The sequence below is a fragment of the Ursus maritimus genome, unplaced genomic scaffold (genome assembly GCF_017311325.1).
Source record: "Ursus maritimus isolate PB19 unplaced genomic scaffold, ASM1731132v1 scaffold_3, whole genome shotgun sequence".
Lineage (NCBI taxonomy): Eukaryota > Metazoa > Chordata > Mammalia > Carnivora > Ursidae > Ursus > Ursus maritimus.
The window spans coordinates 46,317,989-46,340,178 of record NW_024425563.1 but is presented as its reverse complement, the minus strand read 5'-3'; the positions used below and the strand labels follow the sequence as shown (position 1 = coordinate 46,340,178).

The following is a 22,190-nucleotide window of genomic DNA, read 5'->3' as shown; positions in this document are numbered from 1 at the left end:
ATACTTTACCTAGAGGCATATGGTTATTAAAAAGGAGGCTCGGCTTGCTCAAAGTCTGGAATTATTAGCTCATGGCAACAAGCCTGCACTGGAGAAAGACTGTTGGGTCTTTGTTTTCACAACTTTGCCGCGATTTGCCATCTTATTTTCAGAGTCTAACTGATGTGTTGTTTGGGAAGTTTTTTGTTTTTTTTTTAAAGGAAGAAAACATAATTTCACATGGATGAGTGACTTCTCGTGTTAGCAATACTGCAGAATTTTACTACTTCATTGCCAAGTCCAGGGAGCAGTGTGGATATCAAAGGAAATAGACCGTGAATTTACTTTAGTATAAAAAATCAATAATAACTTAGTTATGGGAGCCATCAAGGTGTGATGGGGGAAGCCCTGTGTTGCAAGTTGAATATGAGCCCTGCTTCTTTTCATGACCCATATGACCTTGGGCACATTTAAATGTTTCTGAATTCAGCTTACTCTGAGTAAAATGGGGGTAATCTGACCTACCTACCACATGGCATTGTTTCAAGTCACATGAACGTGAAAATATTTTGAAAAATATGAAACTGTGTAAGTACAATATAAAAAGTTTCAAGCAAGTGCAATGTGTTAATAATTATTTCTATATACACAAAGGGAATTAGATAATTAATGTAATTATTCCGATACCACTCTTCCTTCAATGATCAGAGTATTCTGAACAAATGATTATTTATTGGGCCAAGCTACATAATTACCTCAGTCTAGCCCTTTGTATACCCAGCGATGAGTAGGAGTAGATTTTTTTTTTCTTTCAGTTTTTGTAGTTTTAAAAGCCCAAGCAAGAAGCTTAGAAAACGCCCCAGTTTTGTTCCCAGCATGGGTTGGGAAATTATTTATAGAATCTGTGTAGGGACACCTGGGTGGCTCAGTCTATTAAACGTCTGACTCTTGATTTTGGTTCAGGTCATGATCTCAGGGTCCTGAGATCAAGCCACGTGTCAGGCTCCGTGCTGGTTGTGGGGCCTGCTTAAGATTCTCTCTCCCCTTCTCCCACTGTCCCTCCCCACTGTGTGTGCACGTGTGTGCATGTGCGCGCGCGCTGTCTCTCTCTCTCTCTCTCAAAGAAATAAATAAATAAATGAAATATAGAATCTGTGTAAAACAATAATTCAGAGTTATTCAGAATCCAAATTTGCAAAGTTCTCAAATAGCCATTTCTCTTTCAAGTACATATTGTTAATTAGTTTGATTGCTATCATTAGGCAATTATTATTATAATTTCAAGGGAACTCAGTACCCTGAAAAGCTTTCTTAATTAATGAAGGAATGCTTGATATTTAAAAATCCGGTACATCTATGCATGGCGTGGAAGTAACTGACCTAATAAGAGCACTGATTAAACGAAGCATACCATTCCCCAGCTACTCTATCCAGCTGGGAGGTTTCCCTAGTTGTGTGAGGAGTGAAAACTCATTTTAAATTTAATTACTTTTGCATCTCCATTCACATAAGCATTGTTTCATTGATTTCTTTTCTAAAAATGATTCGTCAATAGATACTGATCACCAAGATTATCATTAATATGTCACGTTGGAAACAAAATGTAAATGATGATAATATGCTGCCCTTTCTTTATGAGGAGGATATGGCAAATCATTATAAAATGTTTCCAGTTGTCTTTTTTCATTGTCCCTATCTATACCCAAAGCATTCCTCCTGGTGACTAGGGGGAAAGACATATGGTAGAAGGTTGTATGTATGCATGTTCAGATGTATGTCTATGTATGCATGAATGTATGGACGTGTGTGTGTACATCTGTCTGTCTGGATATCTGTAGACGAGTGGATGGATAGATAATTAACAACGCTCTGTAGAGATGGTCTCATGAATCTTTCTCCTTATAAAACAGGGCAGTTCAGATTACTAACCTTGCACTTGGAGGAACTGACCATTATTAAAGATGACATACTTTGATATACAGCTGCTTTCTTCCCAGCAAAGGTCACAAACAAAACATTAAGACTGGAGAGTATAAAGCAAACCTTGTCTGTTGACAGAGCCACATCGATCCCTAGCTGACTAGAGCTAGTCACCTCTGAGTGAGGTAGGCTTTGAGACCCAGCGAGCGTACAACCAACTGTAGAATTTTGGACCAATGGGAACTAGCCATTTCCTAGAACTGTAAAAGGTGAAGGACCTACAAAGACCCTACCAATCCTATTGTTAATCTGTACTCCAGGGGGCCCCAGGGCACATGTCAAGAAATACCCATACCCGCAATTGCTTTTCTGAAAACACTCATTTTATTGTTCCTGGCTACTTCTGGTGGCCTCTCCATGTAACTGTTCATATACACATTCTATTCCTAGAGCTGGGTACGGTGTGTGCCTATCTGCATGGAGTCTGGGTAAAACTTTCATATTCTTTTATATTTTCATTTCTGTAACTTCCTAAACATAGAAATATGGACTAATTTATGACTAATCCTTCTAAGATCCCTGTGCCTGCGATACCCAGCTCTACGCAAAGGAGCTGTTAGGCTAAAAGAGTAGAAAACCTCATCCTTGAGATTTCAACAACAACGCGAAAGAAGAGCGTGGCGGTGTTGTTCTCCCTGTTTCAATCCCCACTTCTCCCCAAATCAGCCACGGGAGGCACGTGAGCTCCGGAGAAGAGGCTTCTCATGCTGCTCTGGGTGGGGGCTCTCCTTCCCTGAAGCACAGAAAGGCGCTGGACCACACAGGACATCTCTGTCTGCAATCATTACCCAGCACTTAGCATGAAGGAATCTTTTTTTTTTTTTTTTTTTTTTTTTTTAAGAAAACGCATTCATTCTGGAAGCGGTAGCTTCGTTTATGGCGTTCAGGATAAGGTAGTTTAACATGGAGACTCAGAGGTCCCAGGGGGTGTTTGTTTATTTATTTGTTTTGTTTTATTTGTTAAATCTTTCATTGAATGATTTGACATTTATACAGCTCCCCAGAGCAAAAGTATCAGGAGATTGAGAATTTAGCTGAGGAGGTCACTTATTTGCCATTTTTCATAAACACAAATAATTTCCTTTTTCCCTCAGCCACACATTCCCTGGCTCATTAAATCAATTTAAAGTCCTAAAAAAAATTTTTTTTTCTGGCAAATTGAAGCAAAAGCTCAAACTATGTACTCCCCGGAGGAATGCTTACCCAAGTTCTGCAGGTCAGGCCAAAATCAGTTTCTGTCAAACAGCCTAACACCTCCAGTTATTATAAAATGAGGGATTGGTAATTGGGGGCTGGGCTCTGGACTTGCCTTAGGAAGGCTGGCGGCCGTGCCATGAACCTNNTTCCTGCTGCTTTGGTCTGTGTCCTGGCTTTGTTTTTGTTTTTTCCACCCACAGTGGAGAACTATAAAAAAGTCAAAACAGATTTCTATTGGGAATTCATGAATAAAGTTGGCTTTATGAATCCAGACAGGGAAAATATATATCCAGAATAAAACTAGGAGGGCTTCCAGGCAGAGGCACAGGAGAGTGCGGATAAAACAAACATACACAGATCTCAGGGTCTAAGATCCTCCACAGGGCAGAGAATTCTAAGTAAACACAGGATTTCACCCCAAGTCCCTTCCCTAAGAAGCAGGGGTTGTGGGAGATTTACCGACTTGTTGACTATTGAACATGAGTTAGATAACAGAGGTCAGGAAATGAAGTGGAATTTGATGTATTAATTAGGAAGCAGCAGAGGAAGCCAGGCTTGTGTTTTATTTGTTATTATTTCCCTAATATCCTCAATTATGTGGTTCCCATCAGAGGATCTGATCTGTTGTTCATGTGTTGGTGTTGTCCCCGCTGGTTCGGGACACGGGGTAGCAGGCAGTGGATCCCCTGCTCCAAGGCATCAGGAATGATGTTTGCTTTTTCTGTGTTGCCAGGCCTGTCCCAGGCTCTCTATCTTCTCTGCTACATCTCCACAACAGACAGAGACAGCCCATGCCAGCCTCCATGCCTGGGACCCTGCCCAACCCGACGATGCCGGGATCTTCCGCCGTCTTGATGCCAGTAAGTGCTTCTCACTTCCACTGAGCCTTGCTCTTTTGAAAACAGTACAGGAAAAGCTGAGATCTAAGCTGGAAAGAAAGCGGCTTCTTCTGGATGAAGAGCTGAGCTGTGTGCTGCTTTGCGGAGAGTGCCCGGTTGTCTGTCCCTAGGTGTCTCGCTGGCTTTCCCGCCCTTCAGTGCTCCCTTAGTGAGGCCTGGCCCCATCTTCCTGCTGGTGACAAGTGAGCTTGCCACACCCAGGGAATGGAATTTGTTCAAGGACACAGTGTTTCAGGACTAGCCCAAAGTCTGTATAGCTTGGGCTATATACCGAGTGTCCTTAATTCACCAGGGAGTGGTCTTGCCAGGACTCAGAGTAACAATTATAATAACAAAAATAATAACGGTGATACATAATACCTGCTAATATGTGTCCCTGCGTATCATGTTCTGTTAATCATGCTTACAACATTTATTGAGTGCTTGCCATGTGCTAGTCCCTCTATAAGCACTTCATCAACCCATGAAACAATCCTCTCAGGCACGTGCTGTTTCTACCCCATTGTTCGAATGGGGTGAGTATGGCAAGTAGCTTGCTTGGCTGAGAAGCAGCATCCTGAGTTCTGAACCCAGGAACTCTGGCCCCAGAGCCCACTCGGTCAACCACTGAGTGATAACACTGTATTCTCTGCTTTTCCTATCACAACAAACCTGTGAGGGATACGCTGTTATTACCCCCATTTTACAGACGAGGAAGCAGAGGCACAGATGGCTGAGTAACTTAGCTATAAGGTTGCAGTGAGTAGGTGATTGAAGCGTAAAGATTTAAATCCAGGTGGTGTGACTCAAGAATCTACGCTCTAATCGTTATATAATACGCCCCCCCCCCCACCCCGCCGAAAACAGCACATTAGCCTAGAAGGGACATACAGGGTATCCCAGAGCAAACCTTGCTCTCCTTCCACAGGATCCCCTCCCTGTGCTGCTTCATCCTCCCTGGCCTTGTGCTTTGGGGAGCCTGGCTGGTGTCCTTATTTCTGGGGCCGCAGGTGTTCCCAAAAGCCCTAAGAGATAATACGACAATTCAACGAATCCCCTCCCACAACAGTATCAACAGAGCATTTCTGCATCGTAAGGAATTGCCTACGTTTGTCACTTCATGTTGCTGTCGTCGGGATCCTGTGGGAATGGGATTGTGGCGATGACGCAGTCATTTTATGGATGAAAAGCTGAAGAGTAAGAAGTCGAAAGCAGCTGTCTAATGCCTCACAGCTGTGACGAACCCCATCTCAACTCATGCTGAGCAGCTCAGATTCTCGAAGGTTGAGCAGTTTGCCGATTATCTGAGTGAAGGTGGGGGTCGAGGGCTGGGAGGCCCAAATTCAGAGAACTGGACCCACCTACTATGAATAGTGGGTCGTCCTGGCTAGAAACAGTCTTTGAAAAATCGGGCCAGAAGGAACAGAGGAGTCGACACACTTTCCTGGCCATGGTCACCTTCAACGTCTTCAGATGAGCTACGACAGCGCCGCCAATGCCACTTGCCCAGGTTTAATTCAAGCCAGCCAGGCGCACGAAGACTCCCACCATAAGCTGTCTTCCTTTCCACGCTAAATCCCTCTCGTCCAAAAGTAGTGTCCTTTCATAAATTCTATCCCTTAGCCAGAAAAACACCACTTCAGTGACCTTTTTGCCCATTTGACTAACCCGTACATTTCCAGGGACAAAAAGTGGGACACGGGAGGAGAGGGCCTGGTGTCTAAGTATCCGGCACTGGTTTCCACCATATCATCTCATTATACAACTTGACCTCCTGTTGATCTTCAGAACAAAAGTAAAGGATCAGAGCCAATATAGACAAAAAGTCAGGGATGCCACCCCCACAGGAGTTCCCCAGCCCGTGTCACTGATAGGCACAGCTGTTGTGACCAGAGTGGCAGTCGAGAGCGCTGATTCCAACTCAGGGCGACTGTTGGGCACCATCCGGAGATACTGTTGTTAGTTGTCACAACTGAGGGAAGGCTGCTGCTGGCCTCTGTGGGTAGAGGCCAGGGGTGCTGTTCAACATTCTACAATGCCCAGGACAGCCCCCACCAAAAACAAATTATTTGGGCCAACGATGTCAACAGCACTGAGGTTGAGAAACCTTGGTTTAGAGTGACACGAATGTAACTCCTAAAAACTATCATAAAATCTCTAAAAAAAAAAGATACCCTGATTGTTCCTGGTCCCAGAGATCTAGGCCTTTGTCTCCTTGTTATCAAGTCTCCCTGCTTCTGTCCTCAGATTTTGGCATTTTAAGCGTAGTCTTCACGTAGACTTCCTGCCCTGGGGAACCATGATTCCCTTGGTATAAAAGGTCAGTCTCTCTGTAGGTGGAGGTCATATTCTTAACTGATTTGCAGTGCGTACTGCCAGGCCACACATTTCACAAGGCCCGAGGTATGAAGCAAAATGATGTATTTGTTCATTGCACATGCTTTCGTTGAGCACCTGCTACGAGCCAAGCACTGCGCTAGATGCTGGGGATGTGGTGAACAAGGCAGCATTTCACAGTGCTGTGATTTCCTATCTTGAAAGTCAAATGTTTACATAATTTGGAAATACGAACACTCATTTATAATTACAAAAGCCCAGTGAGCTGTAGAGACACAGTTACTTTTATTGTTTTGTTATTTTTGCTGCCGCTTTCTGATTTGTTTCAGAGGGAAAGGAGAAGCTCAAAAAAAAAGGTGAAATCCTTTACCTGGATGTTTTACCTGCAGTGCTAAATGTTGCTCAGCAAAACCACTCCCATCTTCTGACTTCTTGATTCTAGGCACATCACCAAAGCACGCTCGTGGGGCAGACCCTTATTAGTGTAAGCACCAAATCATTGTCTGGCAGAGGCTCTTGCTGACCCCTTATAATCACTAAGATGGAAAAATGCAATTTTTTTTTTAAGTAGAGAAATCAGCCTGTTTTCAGCATTCTGTTGAATTTGTGAGTCATGGAGTAGGAGTAGTCACAGGCTGTAACTTGTCCACAGAGTGGGAAGCAGGGCTGATTCTGGATCCCGAAGCTGCAAGTAAGCTGCTCGCCCTTCTTTGTAGTGCAAAGTGCATGATGGAGAGCAGCATGGAAACTTCCAGATAATCATTTTGTACTTCTCAATGACCTTCCTTCAGGAAACTGAAAGCAAAAGCTCATTTGGACTTGATTTCCCTCTAGGAGAAGGTGACCAGTTGGAATAAAGGGTCAAATGCCTTTCCAGCTCTTCCATCTCCCAGCCTCTGGAAGGGGGAGTTAGAAGCAATATGCCTTTTGTGGAGCAGTCTTCATGACTTAACAATTAGAGTACATGGACCTACTTAATAGCACTGAACTGTACATGGAAACTTCGTTACAGTGGTAAATTTTATGACATGCATATTTTACCAGAATTACAAAAACAATAATAAAAAATAAAATACCTAGGCTACCTGGAGACTCAGGGGATATATGGGAGTGAACATTTTATTTTACTGAATTGATAAGGCCCCAGAGGTTTTGCTGGCATGATCTGGACCGTATAGAAAATTCTTCATCAAATAGCTCCCTTTGAAGCAGTTTCGCACAGACATACACTGCCAGATAACCGCTAGGCTCTTCCAGGCTAAGGGACGGCGGAGGGTGCTTTGCTGTGATAGGGACTGTCCAATCATCACTCGTGTCATTTCGTGAGCACCTCTGCTAACCCACACATGAATGTCGTAATTGCAGCCCTGCGCCTGGGGTGGACCCAGCAGGGATTGCAGGGATGGAAGCCGACCGTGGTAGGGACCCTAACGGGGCATTTACCTCAGCTTTCACTCTCCATTCTTGCCTGGGAGGTTTCTGTCCCCCGCTCTGGGAAGAGCTCCAGTGATAAAGAACTCTGTATTTCCTCAGACTCCCCAGGCTAACTTTGGGCAGAAACCGATTCCCTTAAGTTTCTGACCCGTTTTCATTTCCATCCTTTGGCAAGGCGAACAGCTTTGGCATTGAAGAATTTATTTTTTTTCCTCTTGAGGAAAGTCTTCTATGTGATTTAGTATTAAGTGTACTTGCTTTATTCTAGTTCTTTGAAACATGCTGAATTTCTACTAAACAGAAAATATCAATCAGACATACCCTTCCCTGACTGAAAGAGAGATATTACTGTATTTCCTTTTTAACAGGGACACCCTGGAGACAAAAATGCCAGAACTCATGCAGGTATTTGAAATGATGTTAATTCTAGACATGGTGGCAGGCCAGCAGGGCAGTGTCTGTCACGTGTCATACGGAACCCTCACCTGCTTTCTTCACCGCCCCCCCAAGGCCTAGCCCTGTCATGAGACCAAAACCTGCTGCTGTGTAGTGTCCTGACTAGGCTAACTGGGAAGGGGAGATAAGCCAGGGGCAGCAGCTCAACACCTCTTGGTCATCTTTGTCTTTTTCTTTTTTTAAAATATTTTATGTATTTATTTGGTAGAAAGAGAGAGAGGGAGGGAGAGCATAGAGGGAGAGTAAGAGGGAGAAGAAGACCTCCCACTGAGCAGGGAGCCCGACATGCGGCTCAATCCCAGGACCCTGAGATCAGGACCCAAGCCGAAGGCAGATGCGTAACCAACTGGCCACCCAGGCACCGCCCCCCTCTTGGTCATCTTGATTGTGTTTATAAGTTACAGTGGCAAGAAGACCCAGCATATTCCAGAGCATTACTTTTTAAGTTAATTTAATGTTTTTCTTATTGCTAAAATGATTCATGTTTTTGTATAAAACTTAGGGGAAAAAAAGCCACGGATAACCTGAGATAACCATTTGGTATGTATCCTTCCAGCATTTTTCTATGCATACATTATTCTTTACAGTTATAAAAAGAAGCATGACTCGTGGCAGTTGGAGAGTTTGCAAAAGTGGAAATACTCCATACTTTTGTTTGTAAATGTACCATGACAACATGGTTCTCGTTGGCACGGGGCATCTCCTATAGCGGCTATGGCTTTGGATGAATTCTCTCATGTCCTGGAGATCAAGGCTCAGAAGTGTGTTACTTACCCTTCCCCAAACCACAGTCTTTCTCCGGAGTTATTCAAAGAAATTCTAAATGACCCACTGGAAAGAGAAATGCAGCTTTGTCTGTGACCTAGACTGCTTTTCTTAGACTTCTGACTCTGTTGCTTTCCTTTCTCTTAGATGGAGAGACAGATGTCAGTGAACTCCAACCTCCTGGGAATGCAAGGTCCAAATCTCAGCAACCCCTGTGCTTCTCCCCAGGTCCAGCCAATGCATTCAGAAGCCAAAATGGTAAATAACATGATAATCATCCTTTTGTTATTTCATGACTTTTTCTTTTGATTTCTACTTGGACATCCAAATTTCAGTTGAGTCAGATAGACGGCTCCGTCGTCGTTTCGGTGAATAGGTCTTTTCTGTGGAAAGGCAGTACAGAACTTGGCTCTGTCTTTGAGGATATTTGTTATTGAACCTTGGCATCAGACCACCATGTAACAAGCATTGGATCAGCCTCAGTGAAAGGGACATTTAGGAGTTTGGGGAGATCCATAGGAGTTGAGGTGGGATACACCCAAGTAGGTGTGCATTTTCTCATAACGTGAAATTAACAAAAACGATCCAGAGTTTTCTATTCTTCAAGGTGGCCACAGCCTCAGTGTCCCTCTTCCTGTCCCCATATCCGTGTAAACAGACATGTGATTTTTAAGCACACACTAGCACGGAAATATTTTTCATTTTTTGTTATAGTTGTCAGATGTGACACTAATTCAAAGGATCACAGCCTTGTTTTCGTGCAGAGTAATTGCACCTCTTACTGAAATACGTGATTTCAGGTGACAACCTTCGGTGGCTTTTAACATTTGAGATTTATGTGCAGTAAGGTCAGTCTTTCCAATCACAGTGAAAGAAGGATTTATGCATTATGTCATATTAAATATTAATAAAAGCAATGCATGTCCATCTTTACAATATAAAGTAAATTTGCTGGTTGTATTTAGTAGAGTTACTTGAAGTAGGTCGTTCGGTTTTCATGTAGTTAAATTCTGGCACCACAGTTAGTAAGGTATCAGACGGTGACAAAATACACTGTAGCAAAATTCTTAGCATCTGATACTGGATCAGGGTAGCTGTGCTACAAGTAGGATATTTATTTGGTTTCCTAACTGACAGCGTTGGGGACCGTGTCTGGTGGCCAGTCTGAGGATGTCATTGACAGTTCTGAAAATCTGCCACCAAAACCAGGTAACTTCATTTTCAATGGCAGCAAGTTTTTTTGACGCCTGCTTTGGTCACTTTTGCTTGGCAATCTTACTCATTTGCCTTTCAGCTCCTTGATTCAAGGAAGCGCCTGCGTTCCCAGTGTTGGCCACCTTGGGCAAATCAAATCTGTGGTTAAGAGAGTGCTCTCTGCTGTGCCACAGTCTCTGTGACATGCCAGATGGCACCGGCATCTTCAGCAAAGCTCGTTAAATCTTTTTGGAATTGGCAAATATTTTTTCAACTCAAGCCCTGCAGAGCCAAACCAAATACTTGCTGGCAGAGTGAAGTTCAAACTGGCATCTGTTTTGGAGACCAGAGTAATGCCATTTGCTTTTTTTTTTTTTTTTTTAAAGGAAAATAAAAAATGAACTGTGAAGGTACTTAAGAAAAAAACAAAATGAAGTTATTCATGTGTATGAATAAGTGTTCTGGGTTTGAGCCTCAGATGCTACTCCCCCAGCTGGATTCTTTCTGAATCATCCTGTTTGGTTGGGGGTCTGTATCCCTTTTGAGGGACCTCCCAGACAAACTTTAGGTGGATTCTTATACTCAGTTCCAAACCAGATTTCCCCGCCAATTGATTTTCACTGGATTAGATGCCACCACTTGACTCAGAAATGTTCTCCCTTCTTACTGGCAAAGAAGGAGAACACTTCCAAAGGGAGTACAGGTTTATAATTATTTGTATGTGTGAAAAAAAAACATATGATATGGCCAGTTATTGTGAATACTATCAGCTAGAGACAAAAGGGAATTGGTCTGTACCTATAAAATAGTGTGACCCCACAAATGTTTGCTGAGTTAAATTTACTGAGCAAGCATACGACTCCGCTGACTCATGCTCTGGGTGGATGGTTGAATATTTCCAGATCCGTGATGTCTGGGCTAATGAATTCTATCTTGCAGTTAGGGCTTGGGGAGCATAGTTATTCTCTCTGTCCCGGGCTCCCACCCCTGACACCGTTATTGCCAATCCGTTATTGCAAAGGGGAAAATGGTGGTATTGGCCACTTATATTTTAGAGAAGTATAATTTACTTAGTAGCCTGGAAAAGTGTTTAGTAATCGGCTTTTAATACATTACTCAGCATTTCTATTCTCATTCTGCTTGCTTTATTCACTGGAGAAACCAGTTGTTGCCGCCTACTAACTGTCCAGTATTTTCTAGCAGCTTTGGGCTGCTCAGATGAAAAGCTTTTATGAAATACAAAGTAGTGGAGAAAAAAAAAATCTTCCATGATTTTAATGTCAGCCAGAGCCTCCCCAGGTTTCTCTGAACTATGGGCTTTGTTGTTCTATGCCTAATTTTCTTCCTGTGTAAGACTGGAATGGATTCCAGATTTCAACTAAGACTCCTGTTTCACTGTTTTCAAGGACTTTTCTAAAGGTCACACATGGGCTATTGTGATGAATGCACTCTACGGGGCGTGTTCTCAGAGCACACGAGAAACCAGAGAGCTGCCAGGGAGGGTGTTGCCCATACCACAACACTGCAGATCTATTCTCCTGGGGACATTGGTGTCAGAGTGTCTATTTCACACTCTCTATTGACCACTGACAAGAGCCATCATCCCGCATCTCTGGTGAAACCTGGAGGTCCTGGAGGTAGACAAAAGCTTAAGACAGGATGGCTTTAACTGTACGGCTTTGTTAGAAGCTGTCCGACTAGTGATTGCTCAGTAGGATGCATCCAGCTTTCTTGCCACAAGTGGGTCATTTCTATTGTGGAAGAGAGCAAAATGGGTGTCCCTGGTGAGCTGCACAGTGTATGAATCTGGAATATCCCAGTCAAGTAGCACGGTGCCCTTCTTTTGATTTCCTGGATGTGGACATCCAGCAGGGGACTTCAGTGTTCTGAAGTCACATCTGTCCAAGCTGGTTCTGTCATAACTCGGGCAGATTATAATGGAGTTTTATGGCTTCTTTTTCCGAAGAATTAAGCCGACAAACATATAGCTTCACGGTTAGACAAGTGACTGTGTGCATATTGGGTCTCATTTCGGAGGTCAGAGAAGACAGAGCTGTGAGAGCTTTCCATCCTTCTAACCACCCAAAACAACGGGTTCCTCCTCCCAGAATCCTGGGATCAGTGGGTATCTTCCATGAAAATGGCGTCTGCTAGAAAGGAAGTTCACTGGATACTGATGGACATTTTTAACATTCAAAGGGGAAAGGGAGAAAATGAGGGGAGATAAGCAGACAGAAATGGAAAAGGGGAGGAAGAAGGAGACAGAGAGGGTAAGGGAGTTTAAAGCAGACTGGGACACATTTCCAGCCTCTTGTGGGTGTGAGTGATTCTGTGGTGGTGTGGATATGGTATCTTCAGAGTTGCATAGATTTGTGTTCACTTCTGTCTAGCTTTCAAAGAGGTTTTCCTTTTTTTTTTTTTTTTCTTTGAGGCCCATAATAGGGTTGGAACCTAAATAAATAAAAGCTGGGGGGAACTTGTCCCTACTCTTGTCTTGTGTCTCGGTAATAAACAGCTCTCCAGAGAGGGCTGTGGCCGCTGTGCCCAGGATTCACGCTCAGTTTAGACACAGTCAGGGAAGCCAAGGGAGTGTTGACACTAGGGAGAAGGTGCATAGACCCAAGACCTGATTTTGCCCTCAGGACAGCGCCACCACGGGGCGCTGTGGAGACAACTGAAGCTCCAAGAGGTTAAAAAACTGGCCCAATGATGCATCATCTAGCGAAGGCTAACATCTCAGACTCCACCGACAAAACTTTCATCACAATATTGATCCTTTAGGTAAAAATATCACACTGCTTCCAGATAACAGCAACCGGTAGATTATATCAAATTCTTTGGGGTTCATTTATATTTACATACAAATGGGAGATGAGGATGGCAAGGACCTCCTGTTTAGAGGTTTAGACCTTCAGATAACCTGGAAAAAACGAGGGGTGGTTTGTAGCACCGAATGTCCCCCTTGATTTAACCAGAGCTCTGTGGCCTCCCTGAGTGATTCAGCTTCGCTGCCTCTCTCTCCAAACACATTTTTATCTTGATGTTTCTTATTTTACATGTGTGTCCCTCCCCCACTCCCCCTTACTCAGTTGATTGTAAGCTCCTTAAAGATAATCTGTGCATCTTGGAAGTTCCTTGTACTAAGAAAGGCCCCATGAATGAGAACTGAATTTAAATTAGTTGTGTTGAGTTGAATTAAAATAAGGAGAAGGAACCAAACAGTAGCAGTGGAAGTGGGGATGGGATGGAGTGGGTAAGGGGCAAGGGTGGGGTTCAGAAGGAGAGGATAAAACGAGATAAATGCTGAGCTCAGTAATCAGCTGAGAAAGAGCACTTGACTACGTTTGATTTCTTTGAAAGATCTGGAAACAACATTGGCATGCTTTCTTTTCCTTGAGAGAAAAGCAATATATCTGTTACTTAGAAAATAGACTTTGGAATAACTTGACCTAGGAATTGAGAAGGATCAATACTAAATGTTGTTTCTTCCATTGTGATAGACTAGCTGTGCTGTATTTCAGTTGTCAACTTGTCAGTACCTTATTTGAAATTAGGTTTACAATTTATTGAATAGATACATACATACGTACGTTCATGAGTGAATGAAACAAACAAAAAAAGTTGGAAAGTCAAAGCCTTTTAGAGGTAGACGGTACTTAGTGAAGACCTTGCCCCCATTCCTCATTTCACAAGTGAGGACACCAAAGGCCAATAAACACCGAGGGAAATCAAGCCATCATTTCAACACAAAGCTGGGCCCCCGGTTCAGACCATCACGTTTCTACCCAGCATGATGCTTTTTTCATCAGCTGTACTGATAAATCACTAACAGTGCTTCTTTTCTTGGCCCCTGGTTTTCTGCTGGCAGATGGGCAGACAAGAACTAGGGTGGGATAGTGCGCAATCCGTGGTTAAATCTCCACTTTGTTTTGAATGTCAACCTGGGTGTGTTTGTGTTTGCCTTTCCCCTCCCTAATTATCGAGCTGGATAACTGTTTGCCTACGGTGCCCCTTGGCCACCCACTGTCCAACAGATAAATCACAGAGAAGCCTGGCTCCATATGGAGTTGCCTGGAAAGTTTATGCACATGAAAAGACAGTCTCCAGGTAACATCTCCCTGGCAGTCTTGAGAAATGCCGCTCTGCGATTTGCATATTTGCTTTAATCACCCCCAGTTTCACTTCCTAAAAGTCCAGGAATAAAAAAAAAAAAAAAACAGTGAATGAATAGGCTGTCTGCTTCTCAGAAGCTTTGTGGTGAGGCAGGAAATACTGTTGACTTTAAAGAAACTCTCATTAACTTTTGAATCATGCCAGCAGCCATGTGTCCCTGTAACCAATGATCAAAACATGACGATGGCCTGAGCCAAGGTGGCCACTTTTTTCAGACTCCTCCTCCCTCCCTGCTGTAAAAAACCACTGTCCCGTATGCAGATGAGTAGGAATTATGTAAGATTCCATGACAACAAAAACAGCAACAAAAATCTATGTTCTCACTAATATGAGTGATGGGTCTCATTTTAAAGGCACTTTGCTTTCTTAAAACACCCTAGTAGAAAATAATAACTGTTAACGTTAAGCACTTGTATGTGTGGCAGAAGCTATGTGAAGCATCTTATGTTTTCTTATTTAATCCTCACATCAGTCTGATGAGGGAGATACTATTCTTAATCTCATTTTACAAATGAATAAACTGAGAAGTTAGGTAACCAGTGAAGAACATACAAGCTGGTAAAATGTGTTGGGATGGGAACCCCTTGGTCTTGGCTCTAAACCATGATTTGCCATGGGGGGGGGGTGATCACCCTGTGGGTTTCTATTAATAGAGCCCTTTCCAAATTACAAATGATTCAGGTGTCATTGGAGCCTCATAGCAACCCTGTACAGTCAACAGGGAAATATTACTATCCTCACTTCATAGACACAGAAAAGTTAAGTGGCTTCTCCAGCATCATCCAGTGGCATAACCAGGCCCTGCACCCAAGTCATCTTTGGGTTTTGTCCTGTTTCTACTTTATCATGCCATCCCTGGTGTCCCTATAGTAACTTGTCCTGAGTAGAAGCAAGGTCTTACAAAAACAAAACTCAGTGGTTAAGATAAGATGAGGTTCAAATTAATAGCTCAGGCCCAGCTACCTATTCGCTTATGCCTGTTAGACTCTCTAGTTCTCATCGGCTAAACACAGGAGAGAAGGCTGATCCATATTCTATCTGGCCAGGACAAATGCTGAATTTGAGCTTAGTTATGGTTATTAAAGAATTAAAAGCTGCAGCATTTCTCTAACAGCAAATAGAAGTCCCAACTCCTTTCTGTTGGCTGAAAGTATACCCGTTCATATACCATTGACACTTTGCCCATCTAAACTATAGAAAGTTTAAAATTTAGGAATATAGCATGCCATTTTTTTGGGTAACATGTAAATAATTCAATTATGATATCCTTGATAAGAGCTAGCAGCCACTTATTTATATTTCTATAGAACAGAATAAATTCCTACAGAACTACATTCCATGTGCTGATCAGAACCTCAAATACACAGGATTATACATTTGATTATATTTGTTTTGAAAATAGGAATTTGAGAGATTATCAATTGTCTATGAATCAGGAAATTCCAAAGAAGGAAAGGAACTCGGGGATTATTTTAGCAAAATCCTTTCCCTTTGAGAAAAAAGGCCTGAAGTTCAAGTTAATAGCTTGTCCCAGGTCACATAGCTCATTAACAGAAAGAAGAGGAATTAAAACACAGTTTCTGGGTTTTCAAGTTTATGGAACTTCACTCTCCATGTGTCAGTCAGGAATTGACAGGGAAAGCCATCTGCTAGCTGCTGTGATAGCAAACGTTCTAAGGGGAGGGTTTCCAGAAGTGTTTTCTGCAGTTTGGTTAACCCGTCAAAGTACCTGGGGAGAGGAGGGTCAATCAGCTTTTCCCTTTAAATCACGTCAACTGGGAATTGAAGCTGACCATCCCAAAGGAACGGGCCCACTTCTCTGCAATTCTTCTTGAGACTGGCAGTGGGGAGGGGGGCGGTCTTGACATGATACCACTAAGCAATTCTTTTTTTTTTTTTTTTACTTCAGGTTAGTTAACATAGAGTGTATTATTAGTGTCAGGGGGAGAATTTAGTGATTTATCAGTTGCCTATAACACCCAGTGCTCATTCCATCATGTGCCCTCCTTCATGCCCATCAGCCTGTTACTCCATCCCCCCACCTACCTCCCCTCTGGCAGCCCTCAGTTTGTTTCCTGTAGTTAAGAGTCTCTTCTGGTTGTCTCCCTCTTTGATACCACTAAGCTATTCTCATTCACCATTCAGAGTGTGGATACACACCAAGTATTTCATCTCTTGGCGCTGAGGGGACACTGCCTCGATCTTGTCCGCCACCAAGCAAAACTAAACTTCCCACGTCTCCTCTGTGTGTTCCTTGGGCTGTGTGGATCTTCCATGGGCCGTCCGAGGTCTGTATTGTGCCCGTGCAGAGCGTTGGCTGAGCTCGCTGCTCACACAACACAAAGGGGTATTGAAATACCCCTTTCCATCAGATCTCTTCTCTTGGCTCCCCCTTCTCCCCTCCCCAGCAGCTCCTCATACACACATTCAGACATTCTCCTGGGACGCATTGTCTTCCCAGTTTGATTTCTTTCTCTTTCTGTCAGTATCCACCCTGTTTTGGTAACCATGGCAATAGGTGAAACACAATCCCAATATTTGCTCGCTGCCTCTGTCATCCAGCCCAGCACGCGCATTGCCGGGTCTTGTTTTTGTGTTTGTTTAATGTTCCCAAGCCCCAAGTCAGAGGCATCTGGGCAAGGACACCGCACATGGTCCGGTTCGGAACACCCCCTCTCAGACAGTTTTCAGGCATGTCTTCTTTGTGTATCTGTGCGCGTGTGCGTGCGTCCCTGCCTGCTTTGGAACATTGTGCAAATAAGTTCAGCTTGTGTCAGAATAGCCGGGGTCCGGGGGGGGGGGGAATTTTACAAATCTTGTTACAGGGAAGTTCTGCTTTGCGGAGATATATTTTGGTCTTCTTCTTGGAATTTGTGTCTGTTTCCAAGATTTTTGCCAGCACGACTAATAACGAAAGTTTGCTTTGCACTTTGGGCTGATGGCTCTGCCTTGATTTGGCATTTTATGTGGCAAGTACAGAAAATCTGTCAGAAAATGTGTGCCTTGAGGGTGATGGAAGGTGGGACATGGGGGTGGATGGAAGAAGTAATGTTTTCCTAAAGTTTTGGGATTTTTCTCTTCTTAAAAAAATAGAAGGGAGAATTTAATCTTTGAGTGAAAAACTAGCAAAGAGTATATTTTCCCTACTGTATCCTTTTAAAATTGTCTTTTTTCTCCCTGCTTAGTTTGATAAGCTAGCTGTATTATGGTACTGTAGGACTATAGGACTGTTGTGTTCACCTGGGTAGGAATAAGGTGAATTGCTAGGTTCTCAGAATAGTTAAGTCCCACACAATAAAGCTAAACATCAAGTATTTTTATTTTGAAATGGTATTCACAATCACCAGAACAGAAGATGTGTTTAAGGAGGACGAGATTTTCGTCCAACTGTGGCCTTGGATTGTTGAGATTTAAAGTGCAACCAGAGAGGCAAGCCAGTAACCTGATTCCAGTGGACAGCCAGGATCTGAAGTGCAAGAGGGAGCTGGGGCGCATTGGGGTAGAATTTCAGAGCTGCCAGGTGTTTCCCTTGCGCCCTTTTCTGGAACATCCTTCTCCCTTTTGGCACTCCGCATGGGAACGCACCCGTGTTTCCATGGCACTCGAGGGCTCACTCTGGTCCTGTGTCCCTTCTAGCCTGTCCTGCTCCGCTGAGCTCTGCAGAGCCCCTCCCAGGAGGCTGGCACCTTCCTGGACGCTTCTTGCTCTCCCTGGCTGCCTTGCCTCTCCTATCCTATTTCCTTCACCTCTGCAAACGTCACTCCCTTTTTTTTCCCCCCGAGACTCGGCTCAGATGCACCTTTCCTGTGAAGTCTTGCTAACTTCCTCAGGTAGGGCGCAGCCACGCCTTCTGCAATGGTAGCCTCCGTTTGTACCTTGGTTATCTCTTCCTTGTGGAATTGTATTGTGTGTCATTGTCTGCGTTCTGGCCTGACGACCAGCCTGTGATCCCTTAGAGAACAGAGGCCACATTTCAGCTCCTTGTCCCCAGGTTGGCATCTCTCCTGCATGTTCTAGGTGCCCAGGAAATGTTTGTGGATAGAATGAACAAGGGAAAGTCTGATAAACTAATTTAGATGGGGATGTCACTGTGAAGTAATATGTCCCCCCACACTGTGGGTTTTGTTTTTTTCTTTTTTAAGTTCCAGGGATAAGGTAGGACTTAACTTAGATGATTGATTCACACTGATGGAATTTCAGGACCCATGACAAGTGGGTGGGAGAGAGATATTTGAGCACGTGAGAATCCTTCCCACAACTCCCCAAATCCCTGCATTGGTTGGTACCCTGGGGCTCTGCCAGCCACTGCCAAGTGCAACTCCGCAGAGAAGCCCTGCACAAACCCTCTAGGCCCAGTATGGCGCCTCCTGAAGGAGACGTGGCTTCACAGTAAGGTGACTTGATACTTCAGTTTTGAAATCCCCTTGGTGCAGGCCCCAGACTTTAGTACTTTTTTTAATACATAAATTCATGAATTCCAAGGGTGTTTGGGTGGCTCAGTCCTTAAGTGTCTGCCTTCTGCTCAGGTCATGATCTCAGGGTCCTGGGATCGAGCCCCACATCGGGCTCCCTGCTCAGCGGGAAGCCTGATTCTCCCTCTGCCTCTGCCCCTCCCCCTGCTTGTGTTCTCTCTCTGTCAAATAAATAAATAAAATCTTTTAATAAATAAATCAATAAATTAATTAATTCCAATGTACTTTTGGTCAAAATTAATATATAGTGGCAAACTTTTGGAGATACGTTAAAATGAAAAGATTCTTTTCTTGTTTCCCTGTTCTTACATGTAATATATCAAAAATTAGTTCATACTGAATATATACTTTATATCCTGTTTTTAAAAAATTTCACATATTATAAGCATTTTCTGTTATCAAGTGTCTTTTGAAAACATTTTAATAATTGTGTGATTTATCCTATGGGTGTCACATAAAAATTTTAACTATTCCCTTATTTCTATTTCTGGGTATTTAGATTTTCTCTACTAGAAATAACCCTTTGATTATAAAAATAAAATTAAAACCTGATCTGAAGTTAGTTAATTATATCTTTGATTTTTAGGATAGATTCCTAGAATTAGGATTATCAGGTCAAAGAGAATTAAACATTCTAAAGTCTTTATGTATATACCACCAAATTTCTTAAAATTTATACCAAATTTTCATTCCTATCTTTAATACAAGAGGATATCTAACAGCATTTTCAGAAGTGTTAAGCATTATCATTTTTTTAAAAAGATTTATTTATTTGAGAGAGACAGAGACAGAGACAGAATATGTTGGGGGGGTTGGCAGGAGCAGAGGGAGAGGGAAAGAAAGAATCTCAGGCAGACTCCCCACTGAGCATGGAGCGCAACACAGGGCTCAACTCATAACCCTGAGATCAGGACCTGAGCCGAAATCAAGAGTTGGACACTTAACCAACTGAGCCACCCAGGCGCCCCCAAGAATTATCATCTTTTAACAAAATCTTTGCCAGTTTTTGTTTGCAATTTTTACATTATGGGTCTGTTGCTGTCTTTTTCTATATTTGTTGGCCTAGTTGATTTTCGTCTTTGATACACTTCTGTACTTTACAGGAATTTTTCTTAATGAGGGCCAGTATTGGAATCCAGGGGGAAAATGATGGAGCAGGTTGTCCTCCCTCTATTGCATTTTTCAAAGTCTGATTAATTAACTGGCTTTCCTACTTTACTCATTATACATTTGTTTCTAAGACGTTAAAGTGAATACTTTAAAATATATTCAGTAGGCTTTTTGGGGGGTTGTTTCGTTTTGTTTACACGACTCTTGGTTGGAAGCACAGTGTTTTGAGAGTTTTTAAAAATTCTCTGGTTTTTGTCATTATTCAGCTTATTTATTACAAAAATATTGGCTTCCCTAGGAATATAAATGTGGCTCTTCCACATTTTCTGTGTTTATCTAGCCAAGCCTTTGTCTATTTAAATATATACCTGAGTATCTTAAATAAACTGCAGATAGGTTTGTGACTTTCACAATTACCTGAGGTAGGATTATATGTCTCCTGCTCTTATCCTGTTTATGAGAAATCATCCTCTGACCATTTTATTTCACCAGTCACTATGTAAGTAGATGGATTTATATTGATTAAACTTTATCATCATGACTGGGTGGTTAAATGTCGCTGATTCCATTCTCAAGCAAGAAAGTTAAACAGAGAATATAGAACAGCTTAAGTCCCATGGGGTGATATTAATGGAGTATTATTTTAAGGTTGAGCGAGTCTTCTGGTAACCAGACTGTGACCTCCTTGCTGGTGCCTAGGCTCCCCAAAGGGAGGGCTCTGAACACCTAGCACATAGTTGGCACAAAATATCCCTGTGTCGGATGAATGAATATGAGTAATTAGTTATATAATATAATATATATAATTATATAATATATATAATCAAACATGCATTGAGCACTGATCATAGGCCATATTACTGTGTGATTTCCATGTAGTGAAGACTTAGCAAGGCACTGTACATGAAACGCTTGCTTACACTTGGCATTTACATGTATTATCTGACTTAATTCTCATACCTATCCTATAAAAATTGTATCCCTGCTTTTACAGGCAAATGAACTGATGTATAGTGCCCAAGACCACTCAACCAGCAAATGACAGACCAAGGATTTAAAGCTAGCTTTGGGGTCTGACCCTTCCGTGCTTTGGCAACCTAGAAACAAGGTGGTGCCTGGATTCTAGTAGGGGTGGAAGCATGGAAGCAGCGAGAATCAGTTGGCAAATATTTATTATTAGCGTCAACTATGCACCGGGCCTCTTTTTTTTTTTTTTTTTAAACAGTAGGCCTCTGACATTCCCGAGGGGTTTTGCCTGGCTTTGTTGTGAATCTCCAAACCCCTGCTTGTGGCACATCATTTCCTGTACCCAGGGCAACAAGCAGAGAACAAAACTAAATTGTAATCCTGACCCTGAATAGAGGGCCAGTCTGACTGGTGTATCCCCACCCCGAGCTGTAGCAAATGCAAGTCCAATCTGTGCCCCAGCAGAAGTTCAAATTACTATGGGTTGTGGAATTTGAGGGTTATTTTTAATATTTGAAACCTTGAATGTTAAACTGGAAAAGATCAAGTCTCTGTTGCTGGCAATCATGTGAATAATGACTTCTAGCCCATATTTTAGGTCTGCAGAACATTGTCACACCTTTCACATAGACTATCGAGCTACTCTCCTTGGAGCCACAGCTCTCAGCTCGAATTAAGAATAAGGTGGGTTTTATTTATTTATTTTTTCTCTTTGAGTAGCAGAATGAAGCATTGGTTAAGAGCAAAGACCCAAGAATCAGACTCCCTGGCTTCAAATCCTAGCTGCATGATCTGGTTGCCTGACCTTTCTGTTCTTCATTTACTCATCCATAAAATGGGGATAACGGTAGGGCCTCTCTTGGAGAGTTATTTTGAGAGTTAAAGGAGGTAATATAGGGCAATCATTTGGCACAGTACCTGGCACATAGCATTCTCACTCGCTCTTTTTTTTTTCCTTTTTTTTTTTTCCCTGCTTCAAAGGGTACTTCTTTTTCTTTTATTGGTTTAGTTCATGATGTTGAAAACATACTTGTACAAAGTCCGTAGTCTCGTAGAAAACTGAAACTAAGAGAGATTAAGTACCTTACCTTTGATCATTCAGCAAAGTTGTGGTAAACTCAGTTCTAGAATTTAACTCCTGGTTTTGACTAATGCACTAAATTACTGTGCTCTTTATAGATACTTGGATATAGAAGCCCATGGGAGTTATACAGCTGTTGCTTCGAATTCACTAATTAATTGAAACATG

At 42.6% G+C, this 22,190-nt stretch overlaps 1 protein-coding gene across 7 annotated transcripts in view; it reads left to right on the top strand.

The window, feature by feature from the left end:
* Nucleotides 1-22,190, top strand: part of LOC103658932 (cyclic AMP-responsive element-binding protein 5) — a 131,145-nt gene that overhangs the window by 24,919 nt on the left and 84,036 nt on the right. For 6 of the 7 annotated variants that reach the window (XM_040644139.1, XM_040644138.1, XM_040644137.1 and 3 more), the window contains exons 2-3: nucleotides 3,890-4,016; nucleotides 9,174-9,284. In XM_040644139.1, coding sequence (XP_040500073.1) covers nucleotides 3,890-4,016; nucleotides 9,174-9,284 — 238 coding nt within the window. Of the gene's footprint in view, nucleotides 1-1,330; nucleotides 2,085-3,889; nucleotides 4,017-9,173; nucleotides 9,285-22,190 lie in introns of those variants that run through there. The other variant, XM_040644141.1, reaches the window with a different exon arrangement.